Below are 27,408 nucleotides of genomic sequence, written 5' to 3' on the forward strand. Positions count from 1 at the left end.
TATAATTTATTAAATAAATTAATTTGTTGTTAACAGAACAATTGTCTAAAATATGATCAGTTTTCTCCAGGTATGGAGTATTGAAACCAGGTGACCTACTTTACATATCACAGTTGTCAGTTTATTAAATAATCATAAACCAATGAAATAAGATAGCAATTTAATGAATCAATGTAAATAAGGGTTAAATATCTGTTCTTTTGTCTGCTTTTATATCATATTAGAGGATTTGAGCTACAGGGAAAGGCTGAACCGGCTGGGGCTGTTTTCCCTGGAGCGTCGGAGGCTGAGGGGTGACTTTATAGAGGTTTACAAAATAATGAGGGGCATTGATAGGGTAAATAGACAAAGCCTTTTCCCTGGGGTGGGGGAGTCCAGAACTAGAGGGTGTAGGTTTAGGGTGAGATGGGGAAAGATATAATAGAGACCTAAGGGGCAACTTTTTCACACAGAGGGTGGTACATACATGGAATGAGCTGCCAAAAGTGGTAGAGGCTAGTACAATTGCAACATTTAAAAGGCATTTGGATGGTATATGAGTAGGAAGAGTTTGGAGGGATATGGGCAGGATGCTGGCAGGTGGGATTAGATTGAGTTGGGATATCTGGTCAGCATGGATGGATTGGACCGTGCTGCACATCTCTATGACTCTATATCAGCCCTATGTAGTTCATTCATTAAATGCATTACTTGTTCATATGCAATATAGTTCATTTCTTCATGTTTTCACTTGCCAGTAAATTTATAATGTGAAAAATGACTCTATTTCCTGCCATTTGGCAATGTATCAATTAGCATTTTCTCAGGTTTTGACAAAACCACGCTTAAACATTGCTTTGGAACAGCATGGTAGCTCAGTGGTTAGCACTACTGCCTCACAGCACCAGGGACCTGGGGTTCAATTCCTACCTTGGGAGACTGTCTGTGTGGAGTTTATATATGCTCCCTGTGTTTGCGTGGGTTTCCTTCAGGTGCTCTGGTTTCCTCCTACAATCTAAAGATGTGCAGGTCAAATGAATTGGCCATGCTAAATTGCCCACAGTGTGAGATGCATTAATAAGGTGTAAATGTCAGGGAATGGGTCTGGGTGGGTTACTCTTCAGAGGGTCGGTATGGAGTTGTTGGGCTGAAGGGCCTGTTTCCATACTGTAGATAAACTTAAAGTACGATACAGTGTCGGTTTCCTTCTGTAGAAAGAATATACTTCCCATTGTAGATGCATAGTAAAGATTAATGATTCTAAGCTGAGTGAGCAGTCTTATGAGTAGAGGAATGGACCTAAATAGATTGAAGCTCAGAAGAATGAGAAATTATCATATTGAAGCATATACAGTTTTTTGAGGGCTTGACAATGCAGATGTTGTTTTGCTTGATTAGTGAGCCCTTATCTCAGGATGAGAGCTCAGCCATTTAAGACTGATAAGAGGATACATTTCAGAGTGGTAACTCTTCTAAATTCTCTCCCCTAAAGGGATAATGACGCAGAATTGTTCAGTACATGCAAGTCTGCAATCTTTCATGTACTTTCATATATTAAAGGAGTCAAGGACTATGGAATAAGGGCAGTGAAGTGGTTTTGATGTAGGTGTTCAGATAGAACTTCGTTGAAGGGAAGTGCAGATTTGTTTATGGCCTTACACTTGCTCCTATACTTTTATGTTCTTATGACAGAATTTGCTTTTGATTTTCTCTTGCTAAATTACAGAACCTGAGATTCACCCCACTGTCGATTCATCAGCTACCACATCAAAAAAAAGTGATGAATTTGATTCTACACAAAGGAAGCAGATTTCAGGTAGTACATAAAAATGAATGGATAGCATGGATTTTCACTTTGTTCGAAAATGACACGTACATCATTGGTATACAACCCATGTCACTTTGTCAGTATAACTAGGCTATACACTTCCATGCCCTTGAAGGACTGAACTGTTGCAATGTGTATTGCATAGTAGTACAGAATAATAAATTAGAAAACTCTGAGTCTATATGACTCAAAGATATGTTCAAGAACAATCGTTCTGCTGTTTTGAAGCTTCTGACAGATCGGATTCAATGGTCATGTTCACATTAACTGTAATAGTAAGTCTAAATTTTGAATGGAAGTGAAATTGGAATGTTTTTATAATTAATTAAAATGTTTGAACTGATATAGGTGTATTATTTAGGTGCACTGCTTGGCTTGATCATTATATTCTGCAATGCTTGCCACTGCGTCTGTTTTTTTTTGGCTGATAAATTAGGCACGATATTAGGCAAACTACAGTGTTTATCTTCTACCAGAGGTACTATTTTGCACAGCAGTTGAGTTGATCACAGAGATGTTTTCTTTGTATTCTTTGAATAAGTTCCAGAATCTGAGGCACCATTCTCCAGCATCACACCTGTCAACAATTTAAAAACATCTAAACATGATGCCATGGACACACAACAATCCAAAGGTACTCTCAATAAGATACATGAACTGACTTTGATTTTAATATATGTGAAGTATGACAATTACTAATCTGCAATCGCATCCTTAATTCAAAATACTCCATGCCTAGCAATGACTTTGATGAGTATATTTGCAAGCAGTGGATTAGAGCCATTTGAATAGAAGTATATTATGATCGTTTATGAAACTTGCTTTCTAATTGGTAGCTTAGAACTATCTTATAATACACGAAAGGAATGTAGTACAAGATTAATATTGTGCACTCATAAGCATTGTACTTGAAATGAATATAATACTTGTCAATATCCATTGCTCAGTGTTCTTGCCATATTGAATTGACCTCATTAATTTTGGTAAAATTCCCCAGAATATTTACTGAAATAGATAGTCTTTTACTTACCATGCAGAAGAGATTGCATGGCTGTGAGTTCATGGAGAGGGTCACAGAATATAGAAGTTACACCCTGACTCTGGAGCAGGCACAATGAGCTAGTTGGTTAAATGTGGGTGACTGAGGTTTGGGCATTATGCTTTCAGCAACAGTATTATGTTTGTGTAGAATGGCTGAACTAATTTCACATGTGCAACGTTAATTTATGAATGGGACAGATTCAACTTTTAAATTATCAAACTTTGAATAATTGGTGATGGTTTTCCAATAAAAGCAAAGTGACATATTTTGGATTCATCTTTGAAAATGTTTTCTACTTGCGAGTTATTTGACAAGGCATTTTATCTCAGCAAGAATACTATCTTAAAATATTTCAATTGATTTAAAAATAGTAATGGCTTCCTCATTCATAAAAATGTATCTTGGAAAATATTAAATAATCCAAGGATTACAAAGCAAAGAATTATGTTTGTCCAGTGATTGTTGAGAAATGAGTAAACACTATATGTAGGATGAGTATTGGATATCTGTTGAGCATTGTCTAGAACATGGAGCTTACGGGAGAAATTTCCTCGACTGGTAAGGTCCTGAATTTTAATACGTCTGGAGAGGCTGTATGTGTCAGCAAAAATGGCAGTGGAGGCAGAAGGTCTGATGTCTGTCTTGTGAACCTGCCTCCCACTGTTCATGCAAGGGATAAGTATAAACATTGTACATCCAAATTTCATTAATGTAACAGCATACTTTAAAGTGCAGCTGTTTTTCAGGCCCACCTGATTTTTGGAAGGATATTGGATATATGACTTGTACACTTACAAACTGACATGAAAAGTTCTAAATTTATTAGAATTTTATGAAGTAGTAGGGTAACCCTTTGGTCAGATGCCCTTTGGGAGTCACCAAATACCCTTTGTGATTGATAAATATGTATCAAAAATGGATAAATTGATTGGAACTGCCAAGCTGTGAAGATATTTAAGTCTTTAAATGTTTGAAAAATAAACTATCTGGAGTTGTTATGAAAACCTGTGCTTGCTACTTCACTTTGTCTTTGTGATCAGTTTTAAGCTATTGCAGGGACCATGAAGAAATGCATCATTGCCTTTAAACCAGAATAATTCCTGTTGTAGCGTTTGTCTTTTCGTAAAATTCACTTTACTTAATTTTCAGATATCCTTGCCATTGGACTACACAGCCTTCTTGTATTTCATTTTGCATGGAAGGATAAAGATGACTTTCTGTTATCTAATCTCTTTGTCTTTGATGAATTTGTGAAGTGACACGTGTTTGGAACCAAATAAATTAATGCACTTTCTTTCATTTTGCCTGTGCCAGCTACAAATTGTATTAAAATGGCTTAAATTAATGAATGTTTGCAACATCTTTACTAAGGAAATACCTCAAATTTGCTGTGACCAATGAAAGTGCATTGAGACACTCATTCAAACTGAGTATGGATTATTGTAGACCAGTAGCTATTTTTCTTTAGAATAGGGAACAGAAGTTTCAGTTCAACTGTATTTACATTATTTTTAATGAGATGCTCAACCTTGCTACTATTACATACAATTTCTAACAACAGGTGTAAGGCATTGATGCAACCACTTCCTGAGGAGAAAAATGCAACACTGCACAAATTATAAAAACCTTGAACCCATGTTCTATGTGCAGTGGCCAATGCTTATAGCACGTTTAAACTCATATTAGCTTTGGGCTAGACTGAATCAGTGTACTTTGGAAAGAAGAAAATATAATTTCTCAAATCACTGGATCAAAGTTATAATTCTGATGTTTCCACCCTCCTCCTCACTGCCATACCCCTCCTAGTGTAGCTGTTGGTATGATATTCATCCAAAAAAGGTTCCGACCAAGTCAACAAGCTGCCTCAGGATCCCTGACAGGTGCCCACATTTGTTTGTATTTTTGACATGAAAGCTGAGTCCCACAATGCGATGAACTCCTGATTTAAGCATGTATCACAAGAGGATTCCCAGCATTCTGCCAGAGCCCCGGCTTAATCTTATTTTCTCCTCCATTATTTCTTGCTCAACTTTCACTTTATTAGCTTCCGGCTATACTTTTGCAAAAATTATGGAAAATTCATGTTGCTTGACTTGTTGATTTCAAAACCATGGAATGGAAATTGGTTTAAGAATGTGAGATGTTTTGAATTAGAGATTATATTATTTTGGGTTGGGAAGACTACTGTTAGTATAACAGCTGTAAATGTCCTGGAGGAAGTTGTAAATCTCAAGTTAAAACAGCTGTATAGTTGTTAATTTTTTTTCATCTTCATCTGCCAATTCTAAATTTAGGTTGCTACCTCTCCATCTTTCAAAATCCCATCGACTCTGGAAAAGAAAAAGTAATGTCCCTTCAATAGGTCTATGCATACATCTGATATGGTGCATTTGGATCAATAGGCAAGAAACTTTCTGCAAACTGTGTGTTGTTATTTTTTAGGTTATATTTCCTTCCATTGTTCATTCTTTTCCAGAATGCATCATATTTAAGATAATATCCATTTTAACAACACTAGAGAAAGCACTAAGGTGGCAAAGACTTCAAATGTTATCATCAATAATGGCCCGATAAACCACTTCTGCTGAGTCTGAATGAACATGACTCGTAGAATGGGTCTGTGGCAGGTGGGGAGAGAGAAAGCTAATCGATCTAGCCCTCACCAATCTACCTGCTGCACATACATATGTTGATGAGAGAATAGGTGAGAGTGACCTCTGCATGGTTTACTGAATATTTTCTTCTTGATGTGGTGTGGCATACCACTGTGCTGAATGGGATAGATTCATAATATATCAAGCAACTCAGATCGAGCATTGTGAAGTGCTGTAAGCTATCAGCAGGAGCACATTATATTCACCCACAGTTTGTAACTTCATGACCTGGCATCCTCACTGTACATTTCTATCCAGCTAAGGGATCAACCTTGGTTAATTGCGGTGCAAGAGGGGATAGGAGAGCCAGCATCAAGATTAGCTAAAAATGAGGTTTCAACCTGGTGCAGCTACAACTCAAGGTTACTTTGTACCAAAGAACAGATATGGGTGATTCTATCTACTTTTAGTACTGCCAATTTCCTATACCTCCTCTTTGGAAACGTCCATTTCATTAGTAAACACTTTGCTTAGCAAATGTGTGTGAAAATCGACTTCAATTATAACTCTTTATATACATTCTGTAGTTGTACCAACATATTCTATTAAATTGGCCAAAACCATCATTGCCTTATGTGTCTTTTGTTGTCCATTACAATTAAATTCTTTCCTCTACAATTTAAATCAGTATCTGAATATGATATACTGACCTCTCCTTCCACAAGCATTTGTATCAAACACGTAACAGACTCGCTGCACGGTATTGGCACATCTCCAATTTGCTCACAACAGAATATTACACTGCAGTGGCTTTACTTTGGAGCATATTTGCACTTTTTCATTGCTAGGCTGATTTAATGATACTTTGTGCACAGGTACAGGCCATCCATCTCATGGATTTTACAGGGGTAAACACAGGATTTCTCTCTTGCTCTCCTCATGTACATTGCTTGAATACTCAGCATTTCTGCCTTGCCATTTTAGCAGAGACACAATCCTAGCTAGTCATTATTGTCATAACTCCAACCCCTGACATTTGCGATGATATCAATCCAAATTCAGTAGCTGAAATTAATAATCTAAAGGAGAAAGGTGTCACATGTACTCCTCTCATCAATATTAATCCCACAGGCTTCATTTATGACTTCATTTTGTATGGAAAAACTTTTTATTATAATTGCTCTTTACCATCTAACGTGTTATGTAAGAGGGTGTACTCATGATTGTGTTTATGACAGGTGCTGGTCTGCACAAATTTTCCTTCTACAGCTCTGTTTGTTTGTAGAACCTTTATTGAAAAAAAGAATTAGGATCTTGACTTAGATGTTCTCTTGTGTACAGTGTTGCTGGTTGTTGATTTTTAATATTCAGAACATTGTGTACATTTCCTGCATGTCCACACAACCTAATATCTAACTTAAAGATAAAGCTGCCATTGTCCTAGAGGACCATTGGGCTGCTTTCTCATCATAGAGGGATGACTAATGGTGGTTTAACCTGAGGGTCACCTGTGATGACACAATGGTTTTAAGAAGTGTATTTTGTCCTGTTTTGTTTTACGAAGAGAAGTAGACAGAGGCGGAAAGCAGCCTGTTCCAAGCCAATAAACAGCTGTGATGCCTTGGGTTTTTTTTCAAAAGTTGTAACAATAGAAGCATGAAAGAGTGCAGTCCAGCTCCTACAGAACCAGGATTGTATTGCTAGGGTCTTGAAGCTGGGCATGGAAGCTGTTATTTCTCTCTCTTTTACAGCAAAAAGCTGGGATTCTTTTCCTGCTGCTAGAATTCCATGTGAGACAATCTATTTTACTCAATTTGCCCTTGCCAAGAGTGTGTTTATGGGGTGTTATTATATTGGAATAATTGCTGCTCAATAGTTAAATTATCTATTATTCTGTTAAGTTTTCCAATAGCATTAAGATAGTCCAATTCTTCTTTATTTTGTTTGTATTTAACTAAAGCAAGTGTAAGAATAAGGTGTGTTTTGGTTCAAACTTGGTAGTTTAACCAATCAAATTGCATCCAGAACACATCATCCTCCACTTGCCTTTAAAAATAAGAAAACGTTGGCATCTAGGCAATCTTATTAATAAAATTTGAGGAGGTTAAGTCTGGTGCATAATACACCATGCCTCAGGTAAGAGGAGATGTTGCAAACCAGCCATCCAGCTAACTAACCCCCAATATCTAACTACTCAATAGCAGAAAGCAGAGGTATAACAATAATATGATCTCATCTGGATATTTGCCAGTTTTGAATGTTATTTTTCATGCTCTGAAGGTAAATAGAGAAAACACCACTGTAGATCATAGGGAAAGTTGGTTATTTTCTGGACTGTTGGAAATGACCACCCAAGGCCACAAAGTGTTCAGGGCATAAATGAGTGGCCATCTGACTTTTTGCCAAGGTAAAACTGCCACTGAAAAAGGCTGTTCAAGTCCAGTTCAGAAACTGAGGGAGGAAATGTGAGGGGATTTATGGTGGAGAGTGCATTTATTTGGTAAATAAGGTGATGACTTTGGTATACACATTCCTGTGTGGTGCTATAAAAACTGTAAACTGGCTTTAAACAAAGAGGAGAATGAGGAATGTAATATTCCTGGCTATATGAAATTTAGGAGAGACAAAGAAAGAAAGAAATAGGGAGAGTGGTGATATTCATCACAAAAAAATGATTATAATACAGGAAAGGGATGGCGTGGTTGATGAGTCCAAAACAATCTATTTGTCTTAGAACATAGACTATAGAAAGTTACAGCGCAGTACAGGCCCTTTGACACTCGATGTTGCTCTGCCCTGTTGAACTCGTTTGAAGCTCATCTATTCCATTTTCATCCGTGACCATTTAAATGCCCTTAAAGTTGGCGAGTCTACTATTGTTGCAGGCCTTACTATGCTGAGCAAAGAAACTAGCTCTGACATCTGTCCGGTATCTATTACCCCTCAGTATACAGCTATGACCCCTTGTGCTAGCCATGACAATCTGAGGAAAAAGGCTCTCACTGTCGATCCTAGCTAACCCTCTGATTATCTTAGATGTCTCAATTAAGTCGCCTCTCAACCTTCTTCTCTCCAACGAAAACAGCCTCAAGTCCCTCAGCCTTTCCTCATAAGACCTTCTCTCCATACCAGGCAACATCCTAGCTAATCTCCTCTGAACCTTTTCCAAAGCTTCCGTGGGCGGCACAGTGGTTAGCACTGCTGCCTCACAGCGCTAGAGACCCGGGTTCAATTCCCACCTCAGGCTGTGTGGGAGTTTGCACGTTCTCCCCGTGTCTGCGTGGGTTTCCTCCGGGTGCTCCGGTTTCCTCTCACAGTCCAAAGATGTGCAGGTCAGGTGAATTGGCCATGCTAAATTGCCCGTAGTGTTAGGTAAGGGGTAAACGTAGGGGTATGGATGGGTTGCGCTTCAGTGGGGCGGTGTAGACTTGTTGGGCCGAAGGGCCTGTTTCCACACTGTAAGTAATCTAAGTAATCTAATCTAATCTAATCCTTCCTTAATGCGGTGACCAGAATTGTACTCCATACTCCAAGTGCAGCCACACCAGAGTTTTGTACAGCTGCAGCATGACTTCATGGCTCTAAAACTGTATCCCTCTACAAATAAAAGCTAACACAATGTCAGCCTTCTTAACAACCCTGTCAACCTGGTTGGCAACTTTCAGGGATCTATGCACATGGATACCGAGATCTCTCTGCTCATCCACACTGTCAAGCGTCTTACAATTAACCCAGTACTCTGTATTCCTGTTGCTCCTTCCAAAGTGAATCAACTCACACTTTTCTGCATTAAACTCCATTTGTCACCTCTCAGCCCATCTCTGCAGCTTACCTATGTTCCTCTGTAACTTTCAACATCCTTTCGCACTGTCCACAACCAACATTAGTGTTATCCGCAAAATTTCCTAACCCATTCTTCTAGACCCTCATCCAGGTCATTTATAAAAATGAAGACAGCAGTGGCCCCAAAACAAATCCTTGCGGCACACCACCAGTAACTGAACTCCAGGACGAACATTTCCCATCAGACAGACCGTCCTCTGTCTTCTTTTAGCTAATCAATTTCTGATCCAAACTACTAAATCACCCTCAATCCCAAGCCTCCAAATTTTCTGCAATAGCCTGCTGTGGGGAACCTTATTGAAATCCATATACACCACATCAACCACTTTACCTTCATTCACCTGTTTGGTCACCTTCTCAAAAGAACTCAGTAATGTTTGTGAGGAATGACCTACCCTTCACAAAACTGGGTTGACTACCTCTAATCAACTTATTCCTTTTTAGATGATTATAAATCTTATCTCACATAATTCTTTCCAATACTTTACCCACAACCAAAGTAAGACTCACTAGTCTATAATTACCAAGGTTGTCTCTACTCCCCTTCTGGAACAAGGGAACAGCATTTGCTATCCTCCAGTCTTCAGGCACTATTCCTGTAGACAATGATGACATAAAGATCAAAGCCAAGGGCTCAGCAATCACCTCCCTGGTTTCCCAGCTAATCTGAGGATAAATCCCATCTGGCCCAGGGGACTTATCTAGTTTAATGCTTTCCAGAATTGCTAACACCTCCTCCTTATGAACATCAATCCCATCTAGTTTGATTGTACATATGTCAACATTCTCCTCAATAACATTGTCTTTTTCCTGTGTGAATACTGACAAAAATAATTCATTTAGCACCTCTCCTGTCTCTTTGGGCTCCACGCACAACTCTCCACTCCTGTCCATGACAGGCCTTAATCTCACTCTTGAACAGACAACAAGAGGAACTTTTACACTACTGCGTGTATCTTACAGATTATTTCTTTTCTGTTATTTGATTATTTGGTAAATAAAAATCAAATTTGCAGGCAAGTTATGGGAAGATGTCTGAGCTATAAGACCTTCAAGTGATGATAATGGAGTACATAAAGGGTGGAATCCTTTCGCATGGCTGATTAGTCGGAAGGACATTTCAATGGATGGGAGGTGAAATGTGGAGAGCCTTATACCTTCCTATTTTGATCCCATTCAGGTTGGGGCAGGAAGGTCCATGGAGAAGTTTCCTTCCAACCACCAGTTGAGGGCTTAATTAATGACTTTATAATGATCTCATCTGCAGTTGGTATTAAACCAGTACCTTGGCATTGCTTGTGGGCTTGGGGTTTAGCAAACACAATAAAACACTCATTAACTTGGACTATACTTCATCCAAGTTAAAAATATTTGATCAGTAGGTCATTAACCAAAATTAATGTTCAACAATAGACCTAGTTATACATTTCATAAACTGTGGCTAAATCTTGTCATATACCCAATTTAGAAGCCAATTTTGCTCTGGTTCAGGTGTAAAGGGTGGGTGGAAGGACAATTTCATTTAAAGGCAATTGGTACTTTCGATTAGGTTTGTAAAGGAAATCTTATTACAGAAGCAAAGGGCGGTTGAGTTATTACAAGAACTTTGGATCAGCCTTCTTGAAAGAAGCTATTGCTGCCAAGGTCACTCTAAAGGAGAACTTGGTGGATAGATTTGATTGGATAAAATTAGATAAGTAAGCACTCAAAGTAGAAAAGTTGCTTGTGGTACATTGGATAACTTCTAGATTGCTGAGAAAAAGAAAGCTAGAAAATATGGAGACTCTGTCCTCATTATTCCAGCTCTCCTTTATATGTGGGCCATTCCCAAAGACGAGAGGTTTGTAACTGTCTTACCCCATTCAGTAAATGGAAGGGAGACAAACTTGACAATAGCAAGTTACTATTAACAGGAGTGGCCATTTTCCTTTTTGTTCAGGGATAATGTATCAGTGGGGATGAGACTGACTGACATTTGGGAAATTATGGACTAATGAAAGTCAGCATAGATTTGGTAAAAAAGATTTGTATTTGACAAACATCATTGACTAAATTTTCTACTAAATAGATCACATTTCCTCCAAAATGTCAAGATCGGATTTTAGTAAAAACGTTGCTCCATCAGTGTAAGGAATTAAAACTGTAAAAATATTCAAAAGGAGCACATCAAGTAAGATGCCTTAATGAAATTAGTTGAAATTAATTTATCTAGTAAGTAAAAATGTCAATAAATAGAAAAGGGATTCATGCCTTTCTATAAAGAAGATTTTATTATAATGTGATCATTATGTACAGTTCTGGTCACCACGCTACCAGAAGGATGTGGATGCTTTGGAAAGGGTACGGAAAAGGCTTACCAGAATGTTGCCTGATATGGAAGATTTTAATTTTGGTTGGATAGACTGGGGTTGTTTTCACTTGAAGGCAGGAGGTTGAGGGGTAACCTGATTGTGAATATCATGGATAGAATGAAAGTGTGAGGCTTTTTCCCCCAATATGAAGGTCCATTTACTCGGGGACAGTTTGTGTGTGTGTGTGTGAGAGAGAGAGAGAGACATGGGATTTACTGTATTCTTATTTTGCACTTAAGTGAGGCACTGCATGATGTTACTTGGCTCATGTAATAAATAAGTCAATCCATTATAAACCTTATGGAATTGATTATATTACAAAGCTGTGTTGATTGGCTTCTAAATTGGGCATATGACAAGATTTATCCATAGTTTATGAAATGGTCATTTGTCTATTGTTGAAATTCATTTTGTTTGATGTACTACTGAGAACAGAGAGACCTAGGGGTTCAAGTACATAATTCTTTGAAGTTTGCATCATAGTTGGACAGGGTGGTTAAGAAAGCCGTGTTTGTGGGTATGTTCACTGAGTTGAGGTGTTGATTTGCAGACGTTTCATCCCCTGTCTTGGTGACATCTTTAGTGCTTTGGAGCCTCCTATGAAACCTTGAGCAGCTACGGGCAAGACACGCTAAGGTTAAGAAAACATTTCGCATACTTGCCTTCATTGTTCAGGCGTTTGAATATAAGAGTTGGGACATCAGGTTGATGTTGTACAGGAGGTTGGTGAGGCCTGTTTTGGAGTACTGTGAGCTGTTCTGATCACCCTGTTATAGGAAGCTGGAGTGGTTTCAGAAGAGATTTACCAGGATGTTACTGGGAATGGAGGGTTTGAGTTATAAGGAGAGGCTGGATCAGCTGTGACGTCTTTCACTGGAGTGTAAGAGGTTGAGAGGTGACCTTATACAAGGTAATAAAATAATGAAGAGTATAGATAAGATGAATGGCAGGTGTTTTTTCCCTAGGGTGGGGGATTTCAAAACTACGGGGCATATTTTAAGGTGAGAGGAACAAGATTTTAAAAAGATATGAGGGGAAGTTTTTTCTTTTTACAGTGTATTTTGTGTGTGGAATGAACTTCCAGAGGAAGTGGTGGATGAGGGTATGGTAACAACATTCAAATGACATTTAGACAAATACAATAATAAAAAGTATTTAGGGGAATATGGGTCAAACACAGGCAGGCGGGAGTAGTTTAGCTTGTGATTATAGTCTGCATAGACTGATTGGACCAAAGGGTCTTTTTCAGTGGTGTATGACTCTATGATATGAGCTCAATCCGGTTACAGAATCTGAACATTCTACTATGAAAAGGGTACTTCCAACAATGCTGTCCTCTTCATGTGGACACTGAAATGCAGTAAATAATCAAAAGTGCATGCTCAGCTTTAAGTTGTGACAGCATATTAGGGCCTATTCAGTACATTTGATACCTAAACTTTTCCCGTTAAATGTAGTGGTTGGTTTAATTGTGTATAAAGCATATTTTATAGACAACTCACTGTCTTATGTGGAATCCATTCATTATCATTACACAATAATTATAAAATATACTGTATCTATTTTGGAATGTAAGCATTTTGCTTATCTCTGGATTATTTGAACAATGTGCTTCAGTCATGAAGTTTAGATTACATGCTTTGGCAGTAATGTGTCTGGCAATCCATTTAATGTTAACATAATGAAAGAATAAGGTCAATTCTGCAACATTGTAATAATATCCAGTAATACAAATGCTTGCAACGATGCACCTGAGAGATTAAGAATTTTGTATTTGGCTTCCTTCTTATCCCCAGCAGATTATGAAGTGCCAAACTCTGACATTTCTAAAGTGTTCAGTTTCCTCCCAGACTATGAACTGCCAGTCACTGCCTCTTCACATGTGTTCAATCCAATTCCAGATTCTGAAGCTGCTAAGATAGGACAGAAAGAAGTTACAGGTATTTCCAATAATATTTGTGCTTTGTGAACTTAGAAATGGAGTAAGTAATCATTAGTGCCTGTTGAGGTTTTTATGCATTAATTTATGACCAGGGCAAATGCTGTAGATTTTTTGCCACTTTTTTATAGTTAAGATAGTGTTTAAATTACTTGTGCATAAGATAGACTTAATGCAGTTTTTTTTAGTGAAACACATTCACTCTTGTTGCACAATAATCAATCTACTATATGATTCCTGGAACTTAAGCATTGTAAGAACTGAGGAACATAGTATTGAATAAATACGTATTACATTATGCATAGTTTGGTTTACTATCAGGTGTATTAAGTGTGCATTATACGGCTACATCAGAATCAATTACTTTGCAGCATTCTGATATTAATGCCCAGGAAACAAATATGTTGATCAAAAGGCACAAACATTATTTTCATGAGAGATTAAGAATTTTGAGTTTGGATTTCTTCTTATCTGCAGCAGGCCATCAGCTAACAACCACTGGCATTCACAATATATTCAGTTCAATCTCAGACTAACAGCTGACAGTCACTGTCTCACATTATATGTTCAGTCCAACTCCAAACCCTGAACCTGAAGCTTGATTGTAAAGTGTCAGACAACTTAAAATGACTATGCTGTTATAATATTAATTGTTTCTTCTGTGTAAAAGACATAATTATAAAAGGTTGCTGGATTGTCTTATTTATCCTGGGCTTCCCAGTGCAGGTGCTAGGGTTTCATGTGGGGTTGAAAGCTGAAATTCTGGGGTCATGATCTCGGAGGTAACAATGGTTGCTGCACAGTACCAGCCTGCCTCCTACTCTCTCATTCACTTTTCGCCCCCCAACTCATTGGCTTTCTCTTCCCACTCCACCCCATGCTCTCAAGTCTTCTTCCCAACCCAACGTTTCATGGAGGGGTTGTGATCATTTTCAAATGTGAAATGGGTTAACAATGGGATTAAAAAATGAAAAGTATGAAAAAAATTAGTTGTAACTGAATGAACAAATCTACACATGTTTGTGGCTTTTAATACTGTATGCAAAATATTGTTATTTATTAAATAATTGTTCCTAAACCCATTTAAAAGTTATTATAAAACAAAAGCCTAATTGTACTGCACTGTAATGATGTTCAGTCTTTATCAACATGACAGGTGTTATTTTCACAAATCATGTAAGAATTTTATTCTTCTTATCCCTGCAGACCCTGTGGTGCCAACCTTTGACACCCCTAATGCGTTCAGTTCAAACTCAGACTATGGGTTGCTATTAACTGATTCTCCACATGTATTCAATTCCTCCCCTGATTCTGATCCTGCTAAACCAAAAGAGAAAGAAATCACAGGTACTTAAGAACATATCTGCGCCTTGGAAGTGAACTCAATAGAATAAGTAAAGTTGTGCACATTGGCGTTACTATAAAAGATAGTCCCGGGAGCACATCCAAAGGGCTACCTTATCTTTCTAACATTGACCCCTCACATTCACAATGCCCAATTCATGTCAATCCACAATTCATGTCAATCCACACAACATAATGTCCTCTTCACATTTCCCGTGGCTTTTTATACTCCTGGACTAACATAGTGCTTGCTTTCCATCACCATCCATACCCGCTTCATCTGCCAATTAAACTCATTGAGTATCGAGGATGACTGCAGCTTCAACAACTGTCTAGAAGCTTAGCATTACCCAGAACCAAGTAGTCACTTGATGAGCATCCCTCCAGACACCTTCAACACTTTTTCACGACACAACTAAAGCTCAAAGGCAGCAATGTGGCCCAACAATGAGATACAGCAACAACTTGCCAAAACACTTTAGACAGCAGTTTTCAAATCCATTGTTTTAACCACCTGGAAGGACACACAGCAAATTCATTGGAATGCAGCCACCCACAAGTTCCTCTCCAATTTATACACCACTCTGACTTGAAACTATATCACTGTTCCTTCACTAATGGTGGTCAAAATCCTGGATCTCCCTCCCTGACAGCATTGTGTCCCTATACCTCCAGTCCTTACAGATTTGTTTTTCTCAGTTTAACCTTCATATTTCAGATTCTACACAGCGGGAACTCCCAAATCCCATTTTACTGGAGACAGGGAAACTCTGCATGAGTGCAAAATAGAGTCTAGATTAGAGCGATGCTGGAAAAGCATAGCAGGTCAGGCAGCATTGGAGGAGCAGGAAAATCAATGTTTCGGGCAAAAGCCCTTTATCAGGAATTAGCTTTTGCCCAAAAGGTCAATTTTCCTGCTCCTTGGATGCTGCCTGACCTGCTGTGCTTTTCCAGCATCACTCTAATCTAGACTTTGATGTGTAGCATCTGCAGTCCTCACTTTCACCCATGAGTGAAAAATAGCTCACCCAATCCAGCCCCATGAGATATCATGTAGAATGTTCCAGATCCTGACAACTTCTGATGGGGGAAACAGCATGTTCTCACTATACCATCTAGAACATTTGCAAATTATTTGGAATCTATGATCACTTGTCATTGACCAAACATCAAAGGAATCATTTTCTCTATGCACTAAGTGGTCACCAACTTCAATCCTCAAAATTAGTTATCTCTACAAGTGCATCATTTCATACTTCTCCACACTAATAATGGTTCTGCCCTTTTCTCCATGCTGTCTGTGTCATCTGCAACTATCTTCAACAAGATCTATTATTTAGGCAAGTTCTGTGTCATTGGTAAACTTGTTGCTCCTTGCAACTGCATGGAGCTCATTTGTAATAACTGGAAAGGGTAATGGAACAAGGCTGAATCGCTTTGGTGTTCAGCAACATTCCCATCACCAATGTTAGATTGACTGGTCGGTAGTTTCCTATTTTCTCCCTAAACCTTTCTATTATTAACATTCAGAATCTTCCAGTCCAAGATTGTAAGACTGTCACCAGTGCCTGCACTGTTTCTACCTGTTTGCTTTTTTCAACAATCTCAGCTGCATCATGTAGAGTTTAGTTTTCTATGAAATGTATTCATGGGCTTACAATGTGTAATTACAATAGAATCTATTTAAAGAGATAATGAACAATTAAAATCAATAGTATTTTGATGTACTTATATACTACTAAATCAAAAATAGCTGTCAATAAACCACTGGAATTATTTACAAAAGCGAACATGAATTTGTATCTGACTTCCTTCTTATCCCCTGCAGACCATAATGTGCCAACTCCTGCCACTCCTAATGTCTTCAGTTTAACCTCAGAATATAAACTACTGACCACTGACACCCCTAATGTATTCAAATCAATCCCAGAATCTGAACCTGCAGAGATAGCGGAGAAAGAAATAAAAGGTATTTCTGAGACTGTGTCTGTCTGGTACATGAATCCTGAATGGAGCAAATTATAATAGATGCATGTTGAGCTGGTGTGTTAATGCAAGAGAAGATTCTGACACGTGCTAAAGGTGCTATGCTACACTTTTACATTTAAATATGTGTGATAGTCAGTAAACTGTCTCGCATGCAACTCATTTCAGTGTTGTGGCACAGAGTAAATGAAATGGGTAATGCACTGAAATTTAGGCATTTTGCTTCACATTGTTTGATAGACACCTTATTTCCTGGAGCTTTGAGGCTGTGCTTGGCGTGAGGGAGACTTTCAAACTGCACTGTCACAATGTTTGTTGGATAGTAATTAGCTTTGTGGTGGAAGCAATGTTACTGCATGTGGTATCTGTTTTTGTATTATGAACCTGTGGAAGATGTTTACATTTGTTACACAAAACTTAGATTATAAGAATCACTGTGCATTTCTTTTCACATGTAGATTATTTGATCAGCATGCTATTTCCTAAGGTTTAAGGACCTTTTGTTTTAAAGTGTCTATTAATCTGTTATCATGTATTGCCATGTCTTTTGGGTGATTAGTTCATTTTTACATGAAGGGGTGATTTTTGCTGAATTGAGTGTCTGCTAGCATATTAGAATTTATATGAATTGTTTTGAAGGAAGTTAAATTAATTGCTTTATGCACTGAATATAATTTAGCATTTGGTTTAGTATTGAAAGTAATAAATTATTATGTGCAGTATTTGGTTACTTGCAATGGTTATTATAATGGTGTGACATTGCAAAAGTTCTAAAGTGATGTCCACAAACAAATTTACATTACGTAAAGCAATACGGGGATTATTTTAACGAGAGATTAAGAATTTTGTATCTGGCTTCCTTCTTATCCACAGCAGACCATGAGGTACCCACTTCTGACACTCGTAATGTATTCACTTTAACCTCAGATCATGAGCTGCCGATCACTGGCTCTCCATATATGTTCAATTCAGTCTCAGAATCTGCCCCTGCTAAGATAGGAGAGGATGAATTTACAGGTACTTTCGATAATACTTGTATATTTGAAATGTACAAAGCAATAGGGTAAAGAATAAATTAATGTTTAAAAATTATGCTATCATTCCAGACAGTTAGTGCAAAGTCTGTAAATGCTGTTCAATATTTTTATAGTTAAATCAGTGTTTGGTTTAGTCTTGTATGAAAGCCTTTCATTATCGTGTAAAGTATATTTTACCTTTATATGGAAGTGCCTCATTCCTCGTAACATTCTGGTATGACTCATTTGAAACTTTAAGACCGTTACATCCTTTCTTAGCCTTTATAGCTCTTCTCCAGTTTCATGCCCAGAATTGACTACAAATTGACTTTAGCAACTGGTTAATCAGGGCATTTTAATGCTCTGAAGTGTTCCCTTTACATTTGTATTCTATTTGTCTTTGTATAAATTTCAATAATCTAAATGCTATTTTAACAAATTTGTTAGCTGGCTTTTCAGATTTAAGATTTATATGTATGGTGGTAAGTCTTTTGCTCATTCTAGTGTTTCAAAGTTATATTATATATAGCATACAGACTTTCAAAATTGGATCAAAATATGTCATCCCTCTTCTCAACACCGATAATACATCTGCCCATTTCACCACCCTATGTCATTTTGCACCAATAATTGTTCTCAGCATGATCTATTAATTTGCCATATTTTGTTCCATCAATAAATGTTTTAACATTACTCTTTCCGATTGTTCTAAATGAGCAATGTACCCAAAATTGACCTATGGGTAACACCACTGAAAGCCACATCCCATTTACAATCACTTTTTGTTTAACACCAGTTTTTATCCATATCACTTCTGCATTCTAAATTCCATTGATTTCCGTCTCAACAGGCCCGTTGAATGGCACTTTCCTGAATGTTTTGGGCAAATCCAGACAAACTGTACATCTACTTCACTAACTTGGCCAATCTTCCCTGTTACTAGACTGAGCAAGCAAATTAAGTTAGGTACCATTAGTCCTTAACAAAGTCATGTTGAATCTTCTTGCTTCACTGATGCATTTCCAAATGAAAGCATATTTTGTCCTTATTAATGGCTATCAGTAACTTTGCCACCTGATGTTAGGCTGACCGCTCAATAGTTTGCTAATATCTTACTAGTCCTTTATTGTGTATAACATTAGCAATTATATAGTCTTCTGACAGCCTCTATGCAATGAGGATTGAAAGATTGTGATTAACAGCCTGAGAGATTTCTACCTTTTGCTTCGTTCAAAAAATCTTCCATTCATTAGGTAGAGTTTAGTGATGTGCGTAATATATTATTAGCCACAAAATGTAATTACAATAGAATCCTATCATGGCACACTGAGGTAGTGCATTGGAAATTAAGCCCTACTGCGCACAGTGAACCATCCACTGAAGGCTGCATTCCCTGCTGATGCAAACTTAAACTGGAAAACGGCTGGAACAATGTCCAGAGTGAGTGGAACCGGTGTCAATTTCTATTGCATTCTGCATGATCAGTACAGGCAATGAAGCAATTTAGTAGTTGCAAAGGAACTAGTGGAACAAATGTAGTGTCTGAGGAAAAGGATAGGGATATCGAGCAAGAGAAAACTCTCCTTGTGGATGTCAGAGCTCAGCTGAATTGGGTGTTATAAGGAGGACTGGAGTTGATTGTCACCAGGGTCCAGTAGGTTAAGAGCTGGGCACAGAAGGCCATCATGGATTGTAATGGTCATACTGCAACCATTTGGTTCACTCTTGCTGGCTGTTAACACGAGTTCATATTTGGCATTATCTGATTTGCTTGCCTCTATGTGATGTCCCCTTACTGGCCAGTGACATGATACCAGTTTCCAGTAGACATTGGGACAGAGTAGCAGTGACTTTGGGTGTATAGTTGGGATGTAGCTAAAGACTGGTAAACTGTGTGATTGGTAGTTAAGGAGTGACAAAGATGAGAGAATAGAATGGTATTTGAGAAGCCTACGTGAGCAGAATGGCTTTATAACTGCTGTGCCATTATGTTGCCAGTGAGAGGCAATGAAGAATTGCCATTGCAGCCTTTTAAACAAGGGTTGAGTGTGAGGGCAGCGGTCTTTTGACAGATGGTGAATTGGGTGGGTAGGGTAGGTAGTTAATAAGGCACTTTTGATAAGATACAGCAAGAAAGCTCACTATAGCTCTGAGAATTCCTCCAAAAATGTCGGCATAGTTTGTGTTTAACCAAAAAAAAGCATAAGCTTTAGCCCCAACATGTATTTAATGGAATGTTTTATTGTGTGTGTGTGTTTTTTTTAATTTAAAGTGTATTTAATAATTATCACGCTGACAAAATATTACAACAGTGCTTCATTGATGACAGAAAGTGAGGACTGCAGATGCTACAGATCGGACTCAAAACAAGTGGTGCTAGAAAATCACAGCAAGTCAGGCAGCATCCGAGGAGCAGGAGAGTTGACGATTTGAGCATGAGGTCTTCATCAGAACTGTTTGGGGGGGTGGCAAGGGGGCTGAGAGATAAATTGAAGAGTGGCTGGTCTGGGGGCGGTAGCAGTGATAGGTCAAAGTAGAGGCTAGAGCGGATAGGTGGGAAGGAAGATGGACAGGTAGGACAGTTCAAGAGGGCGGTGCCGAGTTGGAGGTTTGGATCTGGGATAAAGTGAGGGAGGGGAGATGAGGAAACTGGCGAAATCATCATTGATTCTGTGTGATTGGAGGGTCCCAAGGCAGAAGATCAGGTATTCTTCCTCCAGTCATTGGGTGGCTAAGGTTTGGTGGTAAAGGAGGCCCAGGACTTGCATGTCCTAGGTGGAGTGGGAAGAGAAGTTGAAGTGTTTGGCCACAGGGTGGTGGGGTTGTTTGGTGTGTGTGTCCAGGAGATGTTCTGTGAAATGTTCTGCATATTGGCGTGCTGCCCCCTTCCCTGCCCCCCTCCCAATGTAGAGGAGATCTTATCTAGAGCAACAGACAGAGTAAATGAGGTGTTTGGAGGTGCAGGAAAATCTTTGCTGGATGTGGAACGATCCTTTGGGGCCTTGGATGGAGGTGAGGGGGAGGTGTGCTTCATTGATGTCCAGAAATATATCTACGTTCATCAAAAAAAGGGATTATTTTCACCAGAAATTACGATTTTTGTAAATGAATCCTTTCTTATCCTTAGAAGGCCACAAGAACCCAACTCCATTCAGTCCAATCTCGCACAATGAGTTGCTGGTCACTGACTCTCCATATCTCATCAGTCCAATCCCAGAACCTGAACCTACTATGATAGGGAAGGATGAATTTACAGGTAAATTCTGACAATACCTACTGTGGATAAAGCAATGGAATAAACAGTATATGCATGTTGAGGGTTGTGCTGCAAAAGCCAATAGGGAGTACATTGCAGATTCTATGCCACACTTTTACAGTTAGATGAGTGGTTTAGTTATGTAAGAAATATGCTCATTGACATTGCATAAACATATGAAGAGAGCCAACTGCCACATTTCTCATGTGATGTAATTTGATCATTTCTTCTGGATTATTTGATTAACATGCTCATTGCATGAGGTTTAGACCCCAGATTTAAGAAGGAGAACAAGGTCTTGGGGTGAGTGGATAATAAATTCATTAGAAAGGTATCAGGGATGAAGTATTGTGGAGAGACTGGAGAAGCTGGGATGAGTTTTCTTAGAAAAAAGGTGAAAAGAGAATGGAATATTTATATTGAAAACTCTGAGCATTTAGAGTACACGGAGAACTGTTTAAATCTGACATGAAAGTCAGTTAACAAATGACACAGATATCAGTTTTCAGCTGAAGTACAGATGATAAGAATTTTCCATGCACCTCTGTGTTATGATCTGCTTTGTTGCCTGAACCTCTCATTTAAAATTCTCAAATGCCTTTCGAAAATTCAGGTATGCATCTCCGACACTGCACTCCTATAATCCTTTTTGGTTACTACATCACAATATAATTCAATTAGTCAGACAAAATTAGTCTTTTAACAAGGTGATGTTGGAGTTCCTTCATTCCTCCTTTGCTTTCCAAATGGAAGTTTATCTTTTACTTATTAATGGTGTTTAGTAATTCCCATAACTAATCTTAGGCAGGCTTCTCCTTAACCTTTTCTTGAATATAACTTTAGCAAGCATGCAGTGTCCTTATGCAAATTTTTAACCATCATGGATCATCAATGCTGTTTCATGCTTTGCTTCATTCAGTTATCTTGGAAGCATTATGTAGAGTTTATTAGTCTATGAACTATGAATTAGACACAAAATATGTAATTACTTTGGAATCCATCAAATGATAATAAAAGTGCTTCAATACAATGGTAGGGTTAGGTTTAGTGTAAATCAAATATATTAATCACTAAATCTCTAGAGTTAATTTCAAGAGACATTATAATCCCTTTTCTCCACTGAAGACCATCATGTGACAACTCCTGACATTCCTAATGTCTTCAGTTTAATGTCAGAGTATAAACTGACTCCTCTAATATATTCAAACCAATTCTAGAATCAGAGATAGGGATGGATGAATTTACAGATACTTCTAACAATTTTTTTTGATATTAGCAAAGGAATGAGGTAAACAATATAAACATCTTGAAGCTTGGTATCTGAAAAAGGGAATTAGAGCTCAATCTATAGATTCTACACTACAATTCATTTAACTGCAAAAGTATTTACTTTTATCTGAAACCCAATCATCAACATATGTGAAGACAGCAAGCTGCTGTATTTTTGCAATTTGTTTATCGCTTTTGGATTATTGACTGGCATGCTCACTTCAGAAGTTTGGACCCCAGTCTTTAAGATGGGTTGGCATTGGCTTCGAATAATTTCACCAGAGAGGTAGCAGGGATGAAGACTTCAGTTTTACAGTCAGGTCAGTAGTCTGGTTGTCTCCAGAGAATGCCATTCGAAGAAACTATCCTGAAAATATGCAATGAACTACTTATTTAGACTACCTTTGCCCATCTTACATTTTCAGTTGGAGTGTAGGTTAAATGTTCCCTTGATTATCACCATGCCCTTCTGGCAGCTTCATGTGTTTCTTCCTTTGTGCCCACTATCTGTCTGGTTACTGTTAGGGAGCACGTACAATAGAGTAATTCAGTCTTCTGACACTAGTCCTCTATCTACTGAGGATTGAAAGACTCCATCTTTGCTTTTTTCTTTATCTCGGATGCATCATGTAGCGTTCAGTATTGTATAAAATATATTGTGTATGTAGAATGTGTAGTTAGAATGGTATTTATTGAAAGATGTGTTTTAACATAATTATGCCCAGAAAATTGAATATGTTTTATAAACTGCTGGAATGACTTTCAAGAGAGATTATGAATACTGCATTAGCATTCCTTCTTATCCCCTGCAGACCAGCATGTGCCAATGCCTGACACTCCTAATTTCTTGAGGTTAATCTCAGAACATAAACTGCTGGTCACTGACACCCCTAATATACTCAAACTAATCTTAGAAACTGAACCTGCAAATATTGCCAAGAAAGAAGTAGTGGGTATTTCTGACAATGTTTGTGCCTGAAAGTTGAACTGAGCACTTGAGTAAATTATAAGTGCATGTTGAGATCTGTATTGATGCAGGCGAAATTTCTGATGCATGCTGTTGGTGCTGTGCTGAGCTTTTGTAATTAAATGTGGTAGTACAATGTCTCACATGCAATTCCTTCAGGTTTGCAGCACACAGTATAGGAAACGAGCAATCCACTGTTGACCTCTTGGAATTTATGTATTTTGTTTTTCTGTATTGGGTTCTTTGGTCAACATCCTTATTTCATGGTGCTTTCAGATTGTGTTTGGGTGGTGGTTGTCTTTTAAGGCTGTATTGTCATGAATTTTATTGGGTAGTTAATTAGCTTTATGTGGTTGGCACAACGTTATTGCACGGAGTATCCCTTATCACTCTACCCAACTCTAAATCTTTTGGACAGCATTATTGTCAAGTCACAAAGCATAGAATGAACAAATCACCACATTTAATGGAGAACAAATATTTTGGTTCTTACTGTTCAATTATTTGTCCAGCACAACAATTTTAGTGCAGCATTCTTTGCTATAAATTGTGCGTTGTACTGCCATCACTTCATTGTCACAATCATTGTATGGTAAGTTACTTTTACGTAGTGGAAGCAATATTGGTGCATTGAGTTTTTGTTGCTTTAATTCTATTATATGAATTATTTTATCAATGTTCAATTAATCAACTTACATAGTAACTAGTGAACATGTGTTACTTGAACTTTCAGAAGGCTTTCAATAAGCTTCCACGTAAGAGATTAGTGTAAAATTGTGTGATGATTATACAATGTTCAACACCATTCATGATACCTTAAATACTAAGCAGCCCTTGTCCACATGTAATATGGCCTCAATGGGATTCAGTGTTGGGTTAATAAATGGTGAGTAATATTCATTGTCAAAAGTTCCAGGGAATGGCCACTTCCAACAAGAGAGAGAATCTAACCATTGACCCTAGACATTCAATATCATTACCATTAGTGAATCCCTCACTATCAACATCCTTACCATTGACCAAGAGCTGAACCAGTCATCCATATAAATACTGCTGTAATAAGTGAATGTTAGAGGTTTGGAATTCTGCAGCAAATAAGTCACCTGACTTGCCAGTGCCTATCCACCATCTACAAGGTGCTAGTTAAGAGTGTGATGAAATACCTTCCTAGTGCAGCTGCAGCAACACTTGGGTAGCTTGACACCATCCAGGATAAGGAAGTCCAGGTCACTGGCACCCCATACACCACCTTGACCATTCACTCCCTTCACCAACAATGCACAATGGCAGCAGTACGTAATGTTGACAAGATGCACTGAAGCAACTCATCAAAAGTTCCTTCAACTGCACCTTCCAAACCTATGACTTTTACCATCTATGACAAGAGTAACAAATGTGTGGGAGCAACACCACCTGCAAGTTTCCCTCTAGGTTGCGTATTATCCTGATTTTGAACCATATCACTGTCACTATAAGTCAAAATCTTGGAACACAATTCCTTACAGCAATATGGGGATTCCCATGTGCCTGAACTGTAGCAGTTCAAGAAGGTAGCTTAACATCTCCTTCTCAAGAGCAGTTAGTGGTGGGCAATAAATGCTGACCCAGCCAACATTGCATACATCCCATGAATGAATATTAATACAACAAAAAGCTAGCATAGTGAGTGTCATCCATTTACCTTTCTTTTGAATAAAGGAAAAACATTGACCCTTAATGAAGCTATTGTAAAACACCTGCTAGTCGATGAAGCCCCAGTCACCATCACTTCCTGTTTTGTAGCACTTTGTATCCCTATCACAGCATCACTTTTAATTCCATGCATTCCACCTTATCAGGCCTCCTGTCTACCACTTTCGAGAATGATTTCAAAAACCTTGAGGCCCAGGCTAATGCTCTGGAGACACTGGTTCAAAACCAAAGATAGCAGGAGGTAGAGTTTAAGTAGTTCAATTCATGCAACTCGAATATAAAGGTCGTCTCTCTAATGGTGAACGCGTTACACCTCATTGATTCTTGTCAAAACCCAACTGATTTAATAATGATGATTAGAGAAGGGAATTCACTGAGCTTACCTGGTCTAGCCTACATGTGACTTCAGACCCTCTGCAATAGAGTGAACTGCTATCTGTGCTCAGACATAGCATGTCAAATTCCAGAGATTGAGGGAAATTAGTGATAACCAATAAATGATGACTTCATGTGCAACACGCCACTATCCCCCCCAAATACGATCTATACCCTTTGGACCATTGTATGCCAATTCCCGATGCTCCTAGAGTCTTCAGTTTTATTCTCCGGTTATAAACTAATGGTCACTAATACCCATAATGTATTCAAATGAGACAGAATGTTTGAGATTTTGGAGATCTTGGAAAAGAAACACTGACACACTGTTGGACAAACCAGGGACACAAAAACCTGACAGCAACAACTCCATTAGCAAGAAAAGCATCCTCAAAGTATTGGACCTGTGCCTCACAACCCACCTCATCTTCAACGACAAGATATAACATGTAAATCAATGGGACGCCTACGGGACCATCAATATCAGGACTTATAGCAAAAGCTGTTATTGCAGAGGTTAGAATGAACAGCCCTCGAGATTTTTCAAATGACACTCATTATGTCAGCTTTTTGTTTTATTAGTATTAAACAGACCTTCCCATGATCCAGCCTAAGCTTTGGGATGTGTGTGGCACCTTTGTCATCAAGAAATGCGACAAACTAGACAAAACCCATAAACACCCCTAGAACTCTGTGTGTAGCTAGGGAAGTGATTGCTGGGCCCCTTGCTGAGATATTTGTGTCATCGATAGTTACAGGTGAGGTGATAGGAGACTGGAGGTTCGCTAATGTGGTACCATTATTTAAGAAAGATGGTAAGAACAAGCCAGGGACCTATAGACCGGTGAGCCTGACGTCGGTGGTGGGCAAGTTGTTGAGGGAATCTGGAGGGACAGGATGTACATGTATTTGGAAAGGCAAGGACTGATTAGGGATAGTCAACGTGGCTTGGTGTGTGGGAAATCATGTCTCACAAACTTGATAGATTTTTTTACAAAGTAACAAAGAGATTTGATGAGGACAGAGCAGTGGACATGATTTATATGGACTTCAGTAAGGCATTCAACAAGGTTCCCCATGGGAGGCTGGTTAGCATGGTTAGATCTCATGGAGTACAGGGAGAACTAGCCATTTGGATACAAAACTGGCTCAAACATAAAAGTCAGACGGTGGTGGTGGAGGGTTGCTTTTCAGACTGGAGGCCTGTGACCAGTGGAGTGCCACAAGGATCAGTGCTGGGTCCACTACTTTTCATCATTTATATAAATGATTTGAATATGAACATAGGAGGTGTAGTTAGTAAATTTGCAGATGACACCAAAATGTAGTGGAAGCAAAGAAGGTAACCTCAGAGTACAATGGGATCTTGGATCAGATAGGCCAATGGGCTGAGAAATGGCAGATGGAGTTTAATTTAGATAAATGCGAGGTGCTGCATTTTGGGAAAGCAAATCTTAGGAGGACTTTTACACTTAATGGTAAGGTCCGAGGAAGAGTTGCTGAACAAAGAGACCTTGGAGTGCAGGTTCATAGCTCCTTGCAAGTAGAGTTGTGGGTAGATAGGATAGTGAAGAAGACGTTTGGTACGCTTTCCTTTATTGGTCAGAGCACTGAGTATAAGAGTTAGGAGGTCATGTTTGCAGATGACACCAAAATTGGAGGTGTAGTGGACAGCGAAGAGGGTTACCTCAGATTACAACAGGATCTGGACCAGATGGGCCAATGGGCTGAGAAGTGGCAGATGGAGTTTAATTCAGATAAATGCGAGGTGCTGCATTTTGGGAAAGCAAATCTCAGCAGAACTTATACACTTAATGGTAAGGTCCTAGAGAGTGTTGCTGAACAAAGAGACCTTGGAGTGCAGGTTCATAGCTCCTTGAAAGTGGAGTCGCAGGGAGATAGGATAGTGAAGAAGGCGTTTGGAATG

The 27,408-nt window shown here is 38.6% G+C and overlaps 1 protein-coding gene across 1 annotated transcript in view; it reads left to right on the forward strand.

The window, feature by feature from the left end:
• Positions 1–27,408, forward strand: part of LOC122555285 (mucin-3A-like) — a 462,531-nt gene that overhangs the window by 282,068 nt on the left and 153,055 nt on the right. The window contains exons 22-28 of the mRNA XM_043701128.1: positions 1,706–1,795; positions 2,349–2,441; positions 13,434–13,577; positions 14,783–14,923; positions 16,749–16,889; positions 17,780–17,923; positions 21,050–21,178. Of these exons, the coding sequence (XP_043557063.1) occupies positions 1,706–1,795; positions 2,349–2,441; positions 13,434–13,577; positions 14,783–14,923; positions 16,749–16,889; positions 17,780–17,923; positions 21,050–21,178 (882 nt within the window). The remainder of the gene's footprint in view (positions 1–1,705; positions 1,796–2,348; positions 2,442–13,433; positions 13,578–14,782; positions 14,924–16,748; positions 16,890–17,779; positions 17,924–21,049; positions 21,179–27,408) is intronic.

Source organism: Chiloscyllium plagiosum, chromosome 12 (genome assembly GCF_004010195.1).
Source record: "Chiloscyllium plagiosum isolate BGI_BamShark_2017 chromosome 12, ASM401019v2, whole genome shotgun sequence".
Classification (NCBI taxonomy): domain Eukaryota; kingdom Metazoa; phylum Chordata; class Chondrichthyes; order Orectolobiformes; family Hemiscylliidae; genus Chiloscyllium; species Chiloscyllium plagiosum.